The 19179-nt window shown below is 34.3% G+C and overlaps 1 protein-coding gene across 7 annotated transcripts in view; it reads right to left on the reverse strand.

Moving 5' to 3' along the window:
- LOC149790576 (islet cell autoantigen 1-like) overlaps window positions 1-19179 on the reverse strand; it is a 102376-nt gene that overhangs the window by 52495 nt on the left and 30702 nt on the right. For 6 of the 7 annotated variants that reach the window (XM_089972663.1, XM_089972660.1, XM_089972661.1 and 3 more), the window contains exons 8-11: window positions 17042-17133; window positions 14957-15052; window positions 8196-8308; window positions 7321-7518 (exon numbers count right to left, since the gene is read on the reverse strand). In XM_089972663.1, coding sequence (XP_089828789.1) covers window positions 7321-7518; window positions 8196-8308; window positions 14957-15052; window positions 17042-17133 — 499 coding nt within the window. The remainder of the gene's footprint in view (window positions 1-7320; window positions 7519-8195; window positions 8309-14956; window positions 15053-17041; window positions 17134-19179) is intronic. The other variant, XM_089972664.1, reaches the window with a different exon arrangement.

The raw sequence follows: 19179 nt of genomic DNA on the forward strand, positions 1-19179 counted from the left end.
TGGTTCATGGTAATGTATTGCAAAAGTGAATTTATATGATGTCATGTTACACTGCATGTTTGAATGAATTTGCCATAATGTTTCTGTTGGTGCAAAGGGAGTAAAAGATGCTTTATCTAACAATGTCACTAGCTTCTTAGCTGTGTTTTCAGCCTGCACAGATTTTGCATTAGCCATTTATTAAAATTTGTATAACCTGACAATAAGAAGTTGTTTTTGCGATGATGATTTTGGCAGAGTTCACAAAACATTGCACTGAAGCTGCAGCAATGCTTCAGTGCAATGAATATCTTAGTCCACATTATATTAAAAGCTCAATCTCTCAGCACAGATTGCAGTTTCCATTATCATTAGGCTTACACTCTGTCAAGAAGAGTAGTGTTCTCTCAATGAATAAACTAAAACTGATACTTATTACTGTCTCATCTAGACATATACAAGCCTTTTTATTGTCTGATCTAGACATATACAATCCTTATTACTGTCTTGTCTAGACATGTACAAGCCTTTTTATTGTCTGATCTAGACATATACAAGCCTTTTTATTGTCTGATCTAGACATATACAAGCCTTTTCATTGTCTTGTCTAGACATATACAAACCTTATTATTGTCTTATATACAAGCTTTATTACTGTCTGATCTAGACATATACAAGCCTTATTACTGTCTGATCTAGACACATACAAGCCTTTTCACTGTCTGATCTAGACAAACAATCCTTATTACTGTGTAATATAGACATATACAAGCCTTTTTATTGTCTGATCTAGACATACACAATCCTTATTACTGTCTGATCTAGACATAAACAAGCCTTATTACTGTCTTGTCTAGACATATACAAGCCTTATTATTGTCTTATATACCGCAGACATGTAGCATGATGTCCCACCCAGTCCTGACACCAGGCCAACCAGTCCTAACACTAACCTCTTAATGCTGAGTGCCTAGCTAGGCAGCTGTTAGTACCATTTTTGTAAGTTTTTGGTATGACTAAGTCAAGGACACATCTACTGGCTGTCTGACAAAGAAATGATGTGTAAAATAGACTAGTCACATCTTTATTACGTATAGTTGGCCATTTCAAAATAGGTGCATCATGGGAAAAATGAGGTAACTATGGAGATGCATAACTAAGAAGAAAGGAAGGTCCTCTTAACATTTCAAGTGTATTTGATATATGACACCCTTCCACCTGGGATGAAAGATCACATTTTTCATGCATGGACAGCCGATGTTATTAAATGTGATGACACCTTATTTTGTTGATCTCTAGGTTTGAGACCAGAATTTGTAGGCACAGAGTGGTCTTTCATGACAGGTTTAACCACTGATTCTCAACCATGTCAACAGAATGAAAGCATTACACCCATGACAGAATTAAAAATGGGAGGAGGTCATGTAAGCGAAATTGTCAGCAATCTCAACAGAGGTTCATGCAAATTAAAATTGTTGGTTGTAGCTATAGTGAGTGTCCTAATGTCATGATGCCTTTAACATAGGACTCTGTGTTTTGAACCAAGAAGCACTCCACAGCCAAAAGTGTTTTGAAAATGTAATGTCAAAATTTCAAAACAGTGGGGATTATGCCAAGTTGATTGGGTTACCATGCCTTTTGAAAGCCTTTAAGAACTACACAAAGGATCACAAATGTTATGACATACTGACCTAAATAGAAAACTTTTGATGTTTAGATGTACACGGGCTGGAAAGGATAACACTGTTCGTCCCCTCAACAATCACAGCAGGTCATAAAAAGACCTCTATGAAAATGCTCAAATACATATCACAATTTTTGTAATAGTTTAATGCAATTCTGTAAATACTATGCCAACTGATGCCATTGTTTTCAAAAAATTTAAACTCTGAATTGTTTGAACATATCTGATTTTATCTTTATTTATACATGTACCAGGATATCATGTAGTTTCGGATACATCCTAATCTACATTCACAACAAGTCATGAATCCAACTGCCATTTTAAATACATAGGTTTTGCAGAAAAACCATGCCAAGTTGTTTGGAATGCATCAGCCTTGGGGGTCAAAAAGAAACCATGGCATGTTATCTGGATTGAATCAGTCTCTGGGGTAAAAAAAGAAAAGAAACCAAAGCATGTTATCTGGATTGAATCAGTCTCAGGTCAATGGATAACCATGCCATGTTATTTGGACTCAATCAGCCTTATGGGGTCAAAAAGAAACCATGGCATATCATTTGGACTAAATCAGTCTCTGGGGTCAAATGATAACCATGTCATGTTATTTGGACTGAATCAGTCTTATGGGGTCAAAAAGAAACCATGGCATGTTATCTGGATTGAATCAGCCTTGGGGGGTAAAAAAGAAACCATACCATGTTATATGGGTTGAATCAGTCTCTGGGGTCAAAGGATAACCATGCCATGTTATGTGGACTAAACCAGCTTCAAAATGACACAGACATAAAAAGAAACACATGATTATTGTAATTACATGAATATCACTGATCACACAATTATTGTAATTACATGAACATCACTGATCACACAATTATTGCAATTACATGAACATAACTGATCACACAATTATTGTAATTACATGAACATCACTGATCACACAATTATTGTAATTACATGAACATCACTGATCACACAATTATTGTAATTACATGAACATCACTGATCACAATATTGTAATAACATAATCATCACTGAACAATCAATTATTGTAATCATATAAAGATCACTGATGACACAATTATTGTAATGATATAAACATCAGTTATGTTTTAATTTGCTGCCAAGCAGATTGACAAAAAACTGTGGCTGTTGTTCCTCATCTTCTAACCACTGTTTTGATGACCTAATTTTATGAAAGTCTTGATATTTTAAATGTATAATTTGTACTGAATATACATGTGTATAAAGTTGAGTCCAACTTCAAACAACATAAATGCTAATCTGTCACCACATAATGTGTTGGCAGATCAATATCTATGTTGCCTGTTCTACTGATCACTCATGCAATACAAACTGCATATATCCAGATTTGTAGTTGCATTGTTTTACGAAAGACCTGGGTCCATGTTATAGATATGACTTGCAATTAAACTACTGGTAATTGGCCTGTCCAGTAGCCATGCCTTGATTGAATTATCCAGTGTTTGGCAGCTCAAGACCAGAAAGAGCATTTTTTACCCTTGTTGCAGGAAGAGGATGGCGTACTGTACACAAGAGTAACCTTTTTACTACCTGCATTATTTATAAGTGTAGAAAATGTAAACTTTCAGAGTCTAATTTTTAACAGCATTTTATTTCTCCATTTTCCATAAATTAATCCATAACATTAACCAGGACTTTTAGGAGTAAGAGGAATCTGTGAAACTCTGCTATGAGTTTAAATTGTAACTTGTATAATGATTTTGAATTTGAAAAAAATACATGTACAGCTAAATTACATTTTCCTTCTTTATAAATGAATTCTGATTTTTAATGGGTATGAAAACGGGGTATGTGATTTTCACCAAAAAATGGATTCTAATGTAAATGACAAGAATAAATGATCTGATAGAATTAGTATGTCATATTCCTTAGGGGGAACTTCTTAAGTAAATCTCAGCCAGATAAATATTTAGGTCTCACAATTACCTGTGACTGAAAATTACCATACACATTAAAAAAATATGCACCACAGCAGATCAAAGTTAGAACTATTAACTCATTTGGCCCCAGAGGTTTTTGTCATTTTTGCTGGAAATGTGTGTAGGAAAGACATTTGGGGGGATATTTCTGAATACATCGTAATACATCAGCTTTCAACAGATTTTCCATGACACTAAAGCCTAACTGTATTAGAAACATCCTTTTTCAATGGTTATTTTGCTTGCGCATGAGCAGAAGGGTAAAAGTTGGAGTTCTTTTTTTTTTTTTGTGCATTTTCGTATGTAGACCACAATTTATACCAAATGCCCACCTTATCCTAGTTTTTGCAAAGAATCACCTGTCTGTGTGCAGTTAAGACCGGTATGCCTTGGATCTGAGGCCAAAAGGTCTAAATTCCTGACACAAAATCGCATTCTGACCTCGAGCGAATTTTGGGTGGAAAAATAACCAGGTCCAAACAATGAGTTTTTCCCCTCTGCATTTTGTAATGCAACTAAAACTTCCAGATTATTTGGTATCATTTTAGAGCTATATCTGTCTGCTTTTATTTAATACCACCCACGTTGGTGTATCTTAAATGACCTTGATGCTGCAGAGCTTGGAAGTAGGGTACAGCCTCATCACGCCTACAGATGGGATCGAGGCTGAATCGGTTAAGACCAAACTTACCTATTTACTTGTCTACAAAATGTCAAGGAATTATCTATGAAAAGTTTTGTTAGAAATATTGTAAAACATGCTTGTACACTTTGGGATCCACACTCGCCAAAATGAATCCTATTAGATATTTGTTGAATGTATTCAAATAGGATCTGAATATTTGTTGATGTCAATAAAGATATGTAACTCATCAACTTTTCTTTCTTCCTTGGAATTTATTGACCCCTCGCCCAAACTTAGGACCATTGAAAATAGTGGAAACTAGTCTACCTAATCTTCACAAGCACCAAAACGTAAAGGGCAACAAATAATAAAATTCCAAACTTAAAGGGCAAGAAAAAATAAAAATCCAAACTTAAAGGGCAACAAATAATAAAATTCCAAACTTAAAGGGCAACAAAAAATAAAAATCCAAAATTATGTCTACATCAACATAGATTAGTAATGTTTTTTTCAAGGGTCTGGGATTATTCTAACATTAAAAGTTTTGGGACCACCATCCTTAGAAGTAGGAACAACTATTTTGGAAAATTTTAACAATTATATTTCTGGTTTGCAATCTCCTGACCTCATCACCAATGGGTGCTGAAATCCATAGTCTGTATTGTCCATGTCAGAAATTTGTTATTATGGACAAGCAAATTTTGCAAGGTTACTTGGCCATAGACAAGTAAATTGTGGTGTGTAGTTCCTATTTTATCTAAGCAATGTTCACACAAGTGCCATTCATACTTACCAGCAAGTACCATATGAGTGCATTGCATATTTACAAAGTGTATGCTGAAATTTATTGATTAGGACTGATACCAGCCACAGATTCTGTGGATTCAACCAATGGAAGCCAATACTGACTTAGGCGATACCTTTTGATGGTTACATAAGAACAAATTTCATTGGCTGAAGGATAGGACTTCTGCGAGGTATCTGTTGCTCTGAACTAATCACTGGACTCCTTGAAACCATTATGCATGACTAAGATGAATTTTCCCCAAATGCATCTGGATGGATCGTTTTCTTAATAACACTTCGGCAAATGGTGAAAAGCTGAATGAAAATTCAACAAAATGGGCTAAAACCAAAACATAACGTGACAGGGAATATGATAAAAAAGAAAACAGGAGTTCAAAGATTCTTGTCTGCAGGAGTTTCCTTGGCTCGAGGCCACTGAATATTGAACAATTGTATGATATAATGTCTAAACAGGCTACAATAATGTCCAATCAGACATTAATGTCCAAGTGGGCTATGTTCCATAATGTCCAACTAGACCATGATGTCATATGATGTCCGATCAGGCTGTAATGTCCAATCAGGCTATAACGTACAACCAAGTTGCAATGTCATATAATGTCAATCAGGTTGTAATGTCCAATCAGGCTGTAATGTACAACCAAGTTGCAATGTCATATAATGTTCAATCAGGCAGTAATGTACAACCATGTTGCAATGTCATATAATGTTCAATCAGGCAGTAATGTACAACCATGTTGCAATGTCATATAATGTTCAATCAGGCAGTAATGTACAACCATGTTGCAATGTCATATAATGTTCAATTAGGCAGTAACGTACAACCAAGTTGCAATGTCATATAATGTCAATCAGGTTGTAATGTCCAATCAGGCTGTAATGTACAACCAAGTTGCAATGTCATATAATGTTCAATCAGGCAGTAACGTACAACCAAGTTGCAATGTCATATAATGTCAATCAGGTTGTAATGTCCAATCAGGCTGTAATGTACAACCAAGTTGCAATGTCATATAATGTCAATCAGGTTGTAATATCCAATCAGGCTGTAATGTACAACCAAGTTGCAATGTCATATAATGTCAATCAGGTTGTAATGTCCAATCAGGCTGTAATGTACAACCAAGTTGCAATGTCATATAATGTTCAAGCAGGCAGTAACGTACAACCAAGCTGCAATGTCATATAATGTCAATCAGGTTGTAATGTCCAATCAGGCTGTAATGTACAACCAAGTTGCAATGTCATATAATGTCAATCAGGTTGTAATGTCCAATCAGGCTGTAATGTACAACCATGTTGCAATGTCATATAATGTTCAATCAGGCTGTAATGTCCAATTGGGCTAACAATGCCCAATCAGGATATAATTTCCAATCAAGTTATAATGTCATATAATGTCCAATAAGGCTAAAATGTTCAATCAGGCTGTAATGTTCAACTGGACAATAATGTCTAAACAATCTGTAATGTCCAATAATGACCAGCCATACTATGATGTTATGTATTATCCAATCAGGCTGTAATGTCCAATAAAGTTTTAATGTCCACTAATGGCCAGCCATACTATGAGGTCATATAATGTCCAATCAGGTCATGTCATTTATTACATGGCTGATCTTGCTGTTTGATGCAGATGTTCAATCTGTCATTCTGTATTGCACAACTATGATTTCCATAACCGGCTTGGTACTGCTTTTACAACTTGAAATATTCAAGACTAGTCCACTTTTAACCTATCCAAAAATGTTGACACACATTTGCAATTTTAGGAAATACAGTCATATTTCTGGTGAAAATAGTTGCCCCTGGAGTTGTACTGTTGTTAGTAGCAGTTTATGGGAATTTCAGTGAATCTTGTGCTTTGGAATTAAAATTAGAGTTAGTTGAGGTTGACAATAATATTTTGAACAGAATGTTTGACAATAAGCTATCTGATTCATCTGGTGTGCACAGTGACACCAAACGTTACAGAGAGACACCAGTTACTTTGCCACTGAAATCTTGTATTGAAACTTTTAAAAATCCAGACAAAGTAAGAAAAGATGAGGGAATCCAGTCAAGATTTAAGGCATGGTTAGAAAGGAAAAACTCCATTTCGTGTGACTGCAGTTTATATCCATATATAACAGAAATATGATTGTTGTGGTAAAATCCAGATACTGGTTTGTTCGTGTTTGATTTAGATCCAGGTTTCATGTTAGAGTTATGTGTGCATTGAGTAACTGTAAAAACTAAAGACATGTGGACATATGTCTGCTTACCTTTACCACCATCTGTATTTCCTAGCTTGGAATCTGTCCTTGCAGACTTCATTTCCTGCGATATGGTGAGCTCTGTTTCTGCCAGTCTCCTGGTCAAATCCTGCTCAAGCTTGGAAGAGTTATCTCCCTTTTCATTCTCATCCCAAAAATCTAGAATAAGATCTTTGTTTCCTGTTTGGCTCTTCTCATCTTTGTTTTCTGCAAAGTTTGAAGAAGGAAAATATTTTATTTACTTAAACATCTTTTTTTTAACAATTATTTTTCACGAACAGATATGTCATATGTTAAGTAAAGGTAACCCAAAGATGAGGAGAGAAGCAATTATTAAAAAAGTTTCATCATTTCATATTATACAGGTGGCCTATGTACAAAATAACAATCTGAGAATTTATGTTAAGGAATGTATTTTAAATATTGGGTGGCCTCCCTTATGTACCATGCAACCTCCCATAAAGATCACCTCTCTTGAATAAAGACCTCTAATGTTCACGCATGGTCTGATTGTCTCTTCTCTTCATTTAGTCTATGATTGGTGTATATATTTAAATTCTCCTTAACAGTTATCACTCTGAAGTAACCAAAATATATTTCTCATCCCATTAGTAGCTGATTAACAGAAATGCAAAGTATGTGGATTTATTATTCTGTCAGATTCTAATGAACTGATACAATTCTAATATATATATATATATATATATATATATATATATATATATATATATATATATATATATATGAAGTAATAAACTGTATTACAAAATTATGCAAAGCAATAACTGGCAATATAAAGTCACTTGAGTCAAGTAGTTACTTTTCTAACTTTCTGGAGATGCATGTGTAACAGTTTATTTATGAAGTCCATATACTTTACCAACCTGTACTTGTGTTCTGTGTGTCTAAATAAAGGTTATGCAAACTTCCTTTGTCATCATTTTGTTCACGTGTGTCTTCCTTTTTCTCATCAGAATCATCTCCAAATGATATCAATCTGAAAAAGTACATAGATGTCATTAAAGAAAAGAATATCTAGCCTCATATTTAACAAAACATCTTAAGAGTACAAACTCAACCTCAAAACCTCTTTAGAGTACAAATTCAAGCTCAAAACCTCTTTAGAATACAAACTCAAGCTCCAATACTCAAGAAGAGTACCATGAAGATCACATGATACACCTGCCCAGCATTATTAGTCTACTACGCAGGCACTATTAACTGGAGATGATTGTCCTATGGGTTTCAGTGACCTTGAACTTTGGCAAAGGTATGCATTCTTAAAGTATATTTATGGTACAGAAACAATTATTGTCTTATTAGACATACCAGGACTGTGACATACTTTTTGACTCCAACATCAAAAGGTTCCTGTAATACCCTATGTGCAAGCCATCCACAAAGTTTGATTGAGGAACATGCCCTAAAATCAAAAGTTACTTTGCAAAACCCATTTTTATTTGAGAAACAACACCCATGACTTTACATTTTTCAACCCCCAAATTAAAACACCTTTTCCATAGTTGAAGTGCAAGTTCTCCTTAAACTTTGGTTCAAAATCTAGAAATGAAGTTATTCAATAACAGTTTTGTTCTTTCAGTCAAAGTGACCTTGCCCACTGACCTTTTGACCCCACTCAAGTTGAAAATAATTTAAAAACTTTGGTGAATGTAAGTGGTTAAGAACTGACATTTCTGTGTAGAAAATGATTTTTGTTGCTACGAACTTTGACTCCAAAACGCCTTTTTACTTAGCCCAACTATAAACTACTCACAAAGTTTGGTCAAAGTCTGTGAATTAGAACTAATGTTATTGTGCAGGAACCATTTTTCTACTATCAGTTAATGGTACTTCTGAAAAGAAAAGCTTCAAAAAAATAAATAAAATGTACTGAAAAATAAAGGTCTAGGAAGATAAGATAGATATAACATAAAAAGTACTGAAAAATAAAGGTCTAGGAAGATAAGATAGATAAAACATAAAAAGTACTGAAAAATAAAGGTCTAGGAAGATAAGATAGATATAACATAAAAAGTACTGGAAAATAAAGGTCTAGGAAGATAAGATAGATATAACATAAAAAGTACTGAAAAATAAAGGTCTAGGAAGATAAGATAGATAAAACATAAAAAGTACTGAAAAATAAAGGTCTAGGAAGATAAGATAGATAAAACATAAAAAGTACTGAAAAATAAAGGTCTAGGAAGATAAGATAGATATAACATAAAATGTACTGAAAAATAAAGGTCTAGGAAGATAAGATAGATATAACATAAAAAGTACTGAAAAATAAAGGTCTAGGAAGATAAGATAGATATAACATAAAATGTACTGAAAAATAAAGGTCTAGGAAGATAAGATAGATACAACATAAAATGTACTGAAAAATAAAGGTCTAGGAAGATAAGATAGATATAACATAGAGAGATAAAGACTACAATTTAAAAGGTAAAGATCTTAAAAAATCGGTTAAAGTTATATAAAATAAATGCAAAAAGTAAAATAAAAATTAAATCCTTAAAACACAAAGGTTATGTCAGTGACCATGAGTTTTGACCCCTAAGGCATACCTGGCAACTGCCAAAAACAAAAATACTGACTGCTTATGGTGAAAATACTGATTTTCAGAAACAAATACTGATTTTTAAAACATCTACAACCATCAGTACAGAGTGACTATAATTTAGTTAATTATTTAATGATAAAGATGTGTGTATTGCATTCCTGAACCTTCTGAGCAAGTCCTCAGACACAGGCTGTTTACAGGAGCCTTTTCTTCACCCTGTTTATTCAATCATTATTGATTCCAATATAATCATAATTAGAGAGTGGTAAAGAAAGAAGCCCTAACATAAAATGATCGTAAAGAAAGTCTCCACATGAATTCTTTATCTTTTACATCAGAATCCACTGTTTATCAACAGTATCACAGGAGACTATTATGTCAGTCACCCACTGTTTTCATTCTAGCATATGAGTGCAAAACAAATCACCAGCATCACTAGCAACTGAAAGAGGAAGATTCCTTCTACATGAAATTTTGCAAAACGTACTTCCAATTGAATTACATCAAGGTTTTCTCTGTTATTTATAAATGCTGTAATTTCAGGCTGTGTTGCTGAGGATGAAGCAGCAAGGTGTTATTCAGCTTTTTCATGTTTTATGGTGTCTCCATGCCCTGTAGCAAAATCACAATTACACAATTTGCTGAATGCAAAGCTTTCTCCTTTATGAGAGGGTTTCACATTATAAACATGACGGCATAGTTTGATGAAAAAGAAGTAGTCTGGTGCCACAGGTTGGTCACCAGAGGGCACAGGTGTTGGTGTATCATTCATGAATGATGGAAGGCTTGGGAAAGAAGAAACCGTGTTCCTCACTCTCACCTCCATGCCTGACAGTGAAAACAGGACCATATAACCTGAAAATGGGGCCATATGATCTGTCAAGAATCATCATAGATAATTCTCTGGCAACAATCACCCCTCCTCATTAGGGGCAACAATCACCACTCCTAACAAGGACATGCTGAGATAGCAAATTTCCCAGCTCCTCAATTCAATGCCCCAACATAATTGATGAACTGAAAAGGAGGGAGTGAAAATGAAAACAGTAATGAGCATTGAAACATTTAATTTTTACTTTGTATTCTAGGAAAATAAATTTTATTGAATTTTACTAATTCGCTCATTTCTGTTTCTGAGTTTAAGTCCACATAGTAATATCAGTGCATATACAATAACAGGCTTATTACTCTAATTCAGTACTGGCATCAGTTACTGGAACTTTAACACCGCATGAGAGAAGAAATTACAAATATTTAAAAATGTAAGTGCTTTATATTCTTTACTTAACTTTATTCATAATTCATTTCTGATGCACTTGAATAATCTGGCAAATATTATATGTCTTCATGATGGAAAATGTATTATGACATCATCAAAGTCATGGCAAGCTTAATGTCTTCATGATGGAAAATGTATTATGACAACATCAAAGTCATCGCAAGCTTAATGTCTTCATGATGGAAAATTTATTATGTCATCATCAATGTCACGGCAAGCTTAATGTCTTCATGATGGAAAATGTATTATGACATCATCAAAGTCATGGCAAGTTTAATGTCTTCATGATGGAAAATTTATTATGACATCATCAAAGTCATGGCAAGTTTAATGTCTTCATGATGGAAAATTTATTATGACAACATCAAAGCCATGGCAAGCTTAATGTCTTCTTGATGGAAAATGTATTATGACAACATCAATGTCATGGCAAACTTAATGTTTTCATGATGGAAAATTTATTATGGCATCATCAATGTCATGGCAAGCTTAATGTCTTCATGATGGTTGTTGTTGTTGTTGTGGGGTTTAACGCCATTTTTCAGCACGATAGGCTATACATGGCGGCCAGTATTAATGGTGGAGGAAGAACCCGGAAAACCCCTGAAAGAACCACCGACCCACGAGAAGCTACTGGCAAGCTTTCTCACATGCCCACATTGGCTGAATCTTAGACTCGAACCGCCGCAGACAGAGGTGAGATGGCAGTGATCCGTAACGAAGAGCGCTTTAGACCACTCGGCCACTCGGGGCCCCTTCTTCATGATGGAAAATGTATTATGACAACATCAAAGTCATCACAAGCTTAACGTTTTCATGATGGAAAATTTATTATGACATCATCAAAGTCATGGCAAGCTTAATGTCGTCATGATGGAAAATGTATTATGACTCATCAATGCCATGGCAAGCTTAATGTCTTCATGATGGAGAATTTAATATGACAACATCAATGCCATGGCAAGCTTAATGTCTTCATGATGGAAAATGTATTATGACATCATCAAAGTCATTGCAAGCATAATGTCTTTATGATGGAAAATTTATTATGACATCATCAATGTCATGGCAAGTATTATATGTCTTCATGATGGAAAATATATTATGACATCATCAAAGTCATGGCAAGCTTAATGTCTTCATTATGGAAAATGTATTATGACAACATCATTGCCATGACAAGCTTAATGTCTTCATGATGGAAAATTTATTATGACATAATCAATGTCATGGCGAGTTGAATATGTCTTCATGATGGAGAATTTAATATGACAACATCAATGCCATGGCGAGCTTAATTTCTTCATAATGGAAAATTTATTATGACATAATCAATGCCATGGAATGTGCTCTTACTGACAATATAAACTGCCTGACAAAGGGAAAAGCAATTAATTATATTAGTTATTTCGCATGTTAAGTATATGTGACAACATTTTGATTATTGAATAAATCTTGGTCACTGTACATTAAAAAAAACCTCATAAAAATCATGCATTGTGTGACTAAGTACACAAAGAAAGAAGCTGATATAAAATTACTGTATATAAAAGATACATAAAGAGTAGTAATTACAGCATATCAAAGATACATTAGTAGAAATCACCATACAAAAAAGATAAATAATGAGCAGAAATTAAAGTATATAAAAGATTCATAATGAGTAGAAATTACAGTATATAAAATATACATAATGAGTATTAAGAAAGAGTAAGGTTAAAAGCCATGGAACAGCTGTTATGAAATACCAAGATATACAAAGTAAAAGCAAAATATACAAGAATCCAATTAGTAATGATACCAAGAAAATATTTTGTGCTGGAAAAATATATTAAAGTATAGATCAGAAATCCAATGTGTAACTGAGGACACAAAAGTTACAGGTTTCCATCTTTTGCAACATATAATACCGCTTCAAAATTTTCATTCCTAAGCAATAATATTAAAAAATAAAATAAAATGAAATAAAGTTTTGCCCAGAGGATTTTTCACAAATTGAAAACTCTAAACCTATAGCATATGTGCCATAAGTGTGCCAAACTTTGAAAGACTGATAATTATGCTACCGCAAACAAATGTGCAAACTTTTTGTAATAAAGATTTTCTTTATTTCTTAATTAATAAAATCAGCTTTGCTCAAGCAAAACTTTGAAGTTTGTGATTAAGTAAATAACAACCTGTTTAATCCTTCACTATGGCTGAAAATGAGTCCTTCTTTGCTATACCTTGTATAGTCGCATCTCTCTATTAAATTATAAAAAAGCTGTGGGAGAAATATACCCTGAATTTGATGGTGGTCTTATTTCAAAAGATTCTCCTGTTTGATGTAACTGATGGGAGTGATTAATAGCAGTCTTTATAAAATGTTGGTCTGTATCTAGTGTGGTTGGACACAAGAGGTTGTAATCTATTTAATCAAAAACAATCAGACTTCTGCATAAGCAATACTCAGGAGACAATCGAGACATGGTGCTAAGAAAGGAAGTCCTCATACAATACCCAGGAGATAATCTAGGCAAGGTCCTTAGAAGGAGGTCCTCATACAATACCCAGGAGACAATCTAGACATGGTCCTTAAAATGAAGTCCTCGTACAATACTCAGGAGACAATCTAGACACGGTCCTTAGAATGAAGTCCTCATACAATACCCAGGAGACAATCTAGACAAGGTCCTAAGAAAGTAGGTCCTCATCCAATACCTAGGGGACAATCTCAACATGGTCCTAAGAAGGAGGTCCTTATACAATACCAAGAGAACAATCCAGAAGTGGTATTTATTAGTAAGGCTTTATACACTACCCAACAATCTAGACATGGTCTTTACTAGGAGGAAGTCTTTATACAACACTAGGATAAGTATTTATACCACACCTACAGGACAATCTAGACATGGTCCTTACAAGTAGGAGGTCTATAAACAACATCAACTGGAAGTGATCTTTAATAGTCAGTGGTCTTTATACAGAACTTTGTTGTGGGACAATTGTGATATTTACAAGTAAAAGGTCTTTTATACAACACCCCAGGGGACAATTTAGATATTTTCTTTACTAGTAAGAAGTATTTATACAACACCCAGGGTACAATTTTGACATGGTCTTTAGAAAGAAAAGGTCTTTTTACAATAACAACTTGGCCATTACATACTGCTGGCCTTATATGCAGTTGTTAGAAAAAGAAATAACGCTATAATTTTACATTTACAGTCCTTAGCAATGGTGGATTAAACACGTTGCTGTAAATCTGGAAAATAATATGCCACATTCTGCTGAACACATGCACCTGTTGTATGAAAATAAGCATAAAGAATTTCTCTGTTAAAAGCCGAAAGTAAACGTATCGTCTTCCCTCTCAGTCTACTTTAGCTTTTTTTAATTCTCAGCTCAGCTGCTGATGTGGTCCACTCAAGATGAAAACAGAAGCATCACTCAGGGTATGGGAATTAAACATAGCATATACTGGTGTAATTTTTCTGCTGAAATATTTGTTTTTTGAGTAACTGCATAACAGTCAAGTAGTATGGCACAAGGTATTGCTTGGTTTTTAATTGCTCTATTTGTGGATATCTTCTGTGCCCAAATTGGACAGTTGAGGGATACAACTTTCACCTTCTTGGTTTAGTTTCTTATTGGATATATTTAATTCAATGATAGACACCATTTTTGTAAATAAAAAAATGGGGGGTGGGGGTTTCATGTGTTGCGGCAGGTGCATGTATTCAGCAGAATACAAATGTGTTATGTCAAGTTCCTTTCACCAAGTGATCTATAATTGCATAAATCCGCGGGGAAAAATATACCTCTCTCGAGTTGCCATATTTTTTAATGTAACTGGTTCTTGTTTTGCTTGTGAACAGGTACGTTTTTCTTGTTCACCATATTCCAACTCTTCCATACTTAATGAAAAGTAGAATAAGAATATGCAAGGTATAACATATGCTTCCTCTGATCTGATCACAAGACATAGACATAAATGTAACATCTCACATGTATAATACACATATTCAGAACTTGATATGTTAATAACATCTGACAATGACAATTGCTGCTGAGACCATACTCTTTCCAAACCTCCATCCACAATGACCCCGCCTTGTGGTTGCACTGAAGAGTCAATGTTGTCATGGTTATTCCCATTCAAGGTTTAACATAGCCATGATCACCCCTCCTTGTGGTTGCACTGAAGAGTCAATGTTGTCATGGTTATTCCCATTCAAGGTTTAACATAGCCATGATCACCCCTCCTTGTGGTTGCACTGAAGAGTCAATGTTGTCATGGTTATTCCCATTCAAGGTTTAACATAGCCATGATCACCCCTCCTTGTGGTTGCATTGAAGAGTCAATGTTGTCATGGTTATTCCCATTCAAGGTTTAACATAGCCATGATCACCCCTCCTTGTGGTTGCACTGAAGAGTCAATGTTGTCATGGTTATTCCCATTCAAGGTTTAACATAGCCATGATCACCCCTCCTTGTGGTTGCATTGAAGAGTCAATGTTGTCATGGTTATTCCCATTCAAGGTTTAACATAGCCATGATCACCCCTCCTTGTGGTTGCATTGAAGAGTCAATGTTGTCATGGTTATTCCCATTCATGGTTTAACAAAGCCATGATCACCCTTCCTTAATCAATCAATTTGGGCAATGGTATCTAAATACTTGGTTGTTTGACTTTTCTACGAATCTCCAATTATTCTAATTCTTACATCACTAATTATAACATAATAAAACATGTAAAGTAAAATTATGCAAATAAATAAATATCTTATCATTAGCACACTGTTGTGAAATTTGCTTGATTATAAAGCAATGAATCCATGACATCTATCTCATTAGTTTATTCAGGCATCAAACTATAACTTAGTTTAAATATAGCTCACTTTTTTCAAGGGCCAATGGCTAAAATCATGTCATTTTATTAAAGGCATGTCATGATAAATTCTACAATAAAAAAAGCTGGTCACTGTGACCCATATTGCAGGTTCCAGGGATATGTCTTAATGAAATTTTGTGCATAATACTTTGTTGTTGTTGACATTTCCTAGAATAATGTGATTTGACCTTGATGTGCCTCATAATAAGCAGGACAATTTCATTCTGACAAAACTAGGTCACTATTTCCAAATTTTCATGCTCAAGTGATCTGCCTTGTTTTGAACTTTGAACAGATTCGCAGCCACAATTGCTTGCATGGTTGTCTAATTAAATAATGAGAAGCACTGTAAAGTTCAGAAATAAAAATTCAGTCATGGCACAAATGATGGTTTTCTTGTGTAACATTTTACATTCCATCATGCACATATTAAAAATGGTGTTTCCTATCTTAACAGTATACCTTGCAGGGTATCAAAATGATAAACACTACTTCAACCTAAAAAAATGTATCAAAGTCAATCAGGTTCAATTTGCTGGAAAAAGGATATATTTCAATGCCATGGATATGACAATATCTACAATAATTTTGCTGACCGCTTAGTCAGATCCATGTCCACAGGTATAATGGGCATAATTTTTAAACTTTAACACTGTATCTCACTCTGCTTATATGTTGAAGCCAAACCATTGGAATGTCTATGTTTAATATGTTTTGTGAAGAAAGTGAAAAAATATTTCAACAAGTTTCAATTATTATGAAGGATGAAGGTTAAGGCAAGATTCTATTTAATGCCGAACCAAATATACCACTGACAGTATTCAGTAAGTGAACTCAATTATAATGCATCTGAACATTCTAGACCTTCGATGTAATATGTATGATGACATTAAGGAACAAATGATATTTACAATATCAACTATATAACATTATATCGACCATCTCACAGAATTAATGAAGTATAAAAACAAGTGATGCATGCAAAGAAGTATTCACTCTCATGAAACTTACTTTTCTGGATCAAATTCCTCCTCTATATCTCTCTCTGCTGGTTCCCTGGCAGAGGTCTCTTCTGCTAACCTCCGGCTGGGTTCCGATAATTCCTGAAGAATAAAAATGTCAAGTTGTGTCACTACTGAATTAGTTTTAATTCAAAGCATAAATACAGAATCTTAATGATGTTTTTTTTCCTGCTGACTGTGGTTATAAATGATCGGAAATCTACATTATTTTTACAAACTTGAAAGCTCTCAATATCAGGATGCTTTCTGTCCAAGTGGTTTTTCAGATGCTGAAAATAGGAAACGATGATAGATGCATGAAGGACAATGTATGACATGTGAATTATGATGCCCAATGGATGCAGGACCATATCAAGCTCACTTGGCTTGTAGGCTAAGCGACCTAACAACAGGAAAAACACAAATAAAACCCCAATGGTAAAATTACAGAGCTTGTGTTTTGAACAGCATGATTGTTGTCATGCTCATTAAATTGCTTCCAGGAGAGTGATGGATCGCTCTCCCCAATATTATTGTTCAAAACATAGATTTCCACATTTTTCAGAGCAAACTTATCAAATTTTGTCACAGATTGTAATGGCAGTTGCCTTTCACCAATAGTGTTATGCTTACAGGTTCTGGTATTTTGGTATATGACATCATGTGCTGTAAATGATGATGCAATGAAAGCAATCTTGAGGAGAGTTTATAACTACTACCAAGTGTGCTATTTGCAGTTCTCCTGCATTTTACAAAAGACAAGCCCTGCAAATATTAACCAAACCTGCCAAAGCACACAATCGGGCCAGAATCTCCCCAAGTTTACTGAAAATGGTGGGCCTCATCTAAAGAAGGATAAAAGCTGATAATAACAACTTCATCAGTGATAATTAACATGCACAGTTTTTGGTCAAATTAAGAATGTTGTCACAGATTTTTGGTCAAATTAAGAATGTTGTCACAGTTTTCTGGTCAAATTAAGAATATTGTCACAGTTTTCTGGTCAAATTAAGAATGTTGTCACAGTTTTCTGGTAAAATTAAGAATGTTGCCAGTTTTTTGGTCAAATTAAGAATGTTGTCACAGTTTTCTGGTCAAATTAAGAATGTTGCCAGTTTTCTAGTCAAATTAAGAATGTTGTCACAGTTTTCTGGTCAAATTAAGAATGTTGCCAGTTTTCTAGTCAAATTAAGAATGTTGTCACAGTTTTCTGGTCAAATTAAGAATGTTGTCACAGTTTTCTGGTCAAATTAAGAATGTTGTCACAGTTTCATAAATACATGTAACTGAACTTAAATCCGCTACTGGCACCTCTGTTGACCTAAGCATATAATGCCAGTTGTTCTTTTATTTTTGTTACCTGAGATTCGTCACCCTATTGTCATTTTTCATCGTTAAAAGCTGAATAACTACTTGGCACACAGCAAATTAAAGTGAAAACGAATTACAAAATTAAACAGGACATCTTAACATAAGACCCTTTTTCTTTTTTTCAGGAAAATAGATATAAATTATATATATCTTCAGATACCATATTTGTAATTAGAAGGAACAAGTATTACTGTAGTATCATTTATTTCTGTTGGGCTCAATTTTCATGGTTTTATTTTTTAAAAAGGCATTTTCATGGGTACTTAAATTCGTGGATTTTCCTGTAAAAGTTTACATATTAGTAGGTATTTAATTTCATGGTTTAACTTCTACAAATACCCAAAATAAAGAATACACAAGAATAAAACTATGCCAATGCAAATGGTGGCCACTTTAATGTTTAAAACAATACTTCCACCTGTATGAGCACAAATCAAAGACCTGGCAAGTTCAATACTTACAGGGTTTTTGACCAAGTCAATAACGTCAGTCGAAGCTGATGCAGCCAACAAAACTAAAACAATACTTCCATCTCTATGAGCACAAATAAAACACCTGTCAAGATTAATCACTTTTGCCATGTTTTTGTTTGAGTGCTCAACATCAAAGGAAGCCGATACAGCTAACAACACTAGGCCAATCAGTTATTTTAGTATATATGAATGATCTCTTACTTAAACCACTGTCCGTCAAGTTGCACCATCAATACTTTCTAACGATCATGGCATTAACACACTGGCTTAAGAGTGGTAAAATTCAACTTAGACCCCCTCAGTT

The sequence above is a fragment of the Sinohyriopsis cumingii genome, chromosome 10, assembly GCF_028554795.1.
Source record: "Sinohyriopsis cumingii isolate HCF-2022 chromosome 10, ASM2855479v2, whole genome shotgun sequence".
NCBI classification, from domain to species: Eukaryota; Metazoa; Mollusca; class Bivalvia; order Unionida; family Unionidae; genus Sinohyriopsis; species Sinohyriopsis cumingii.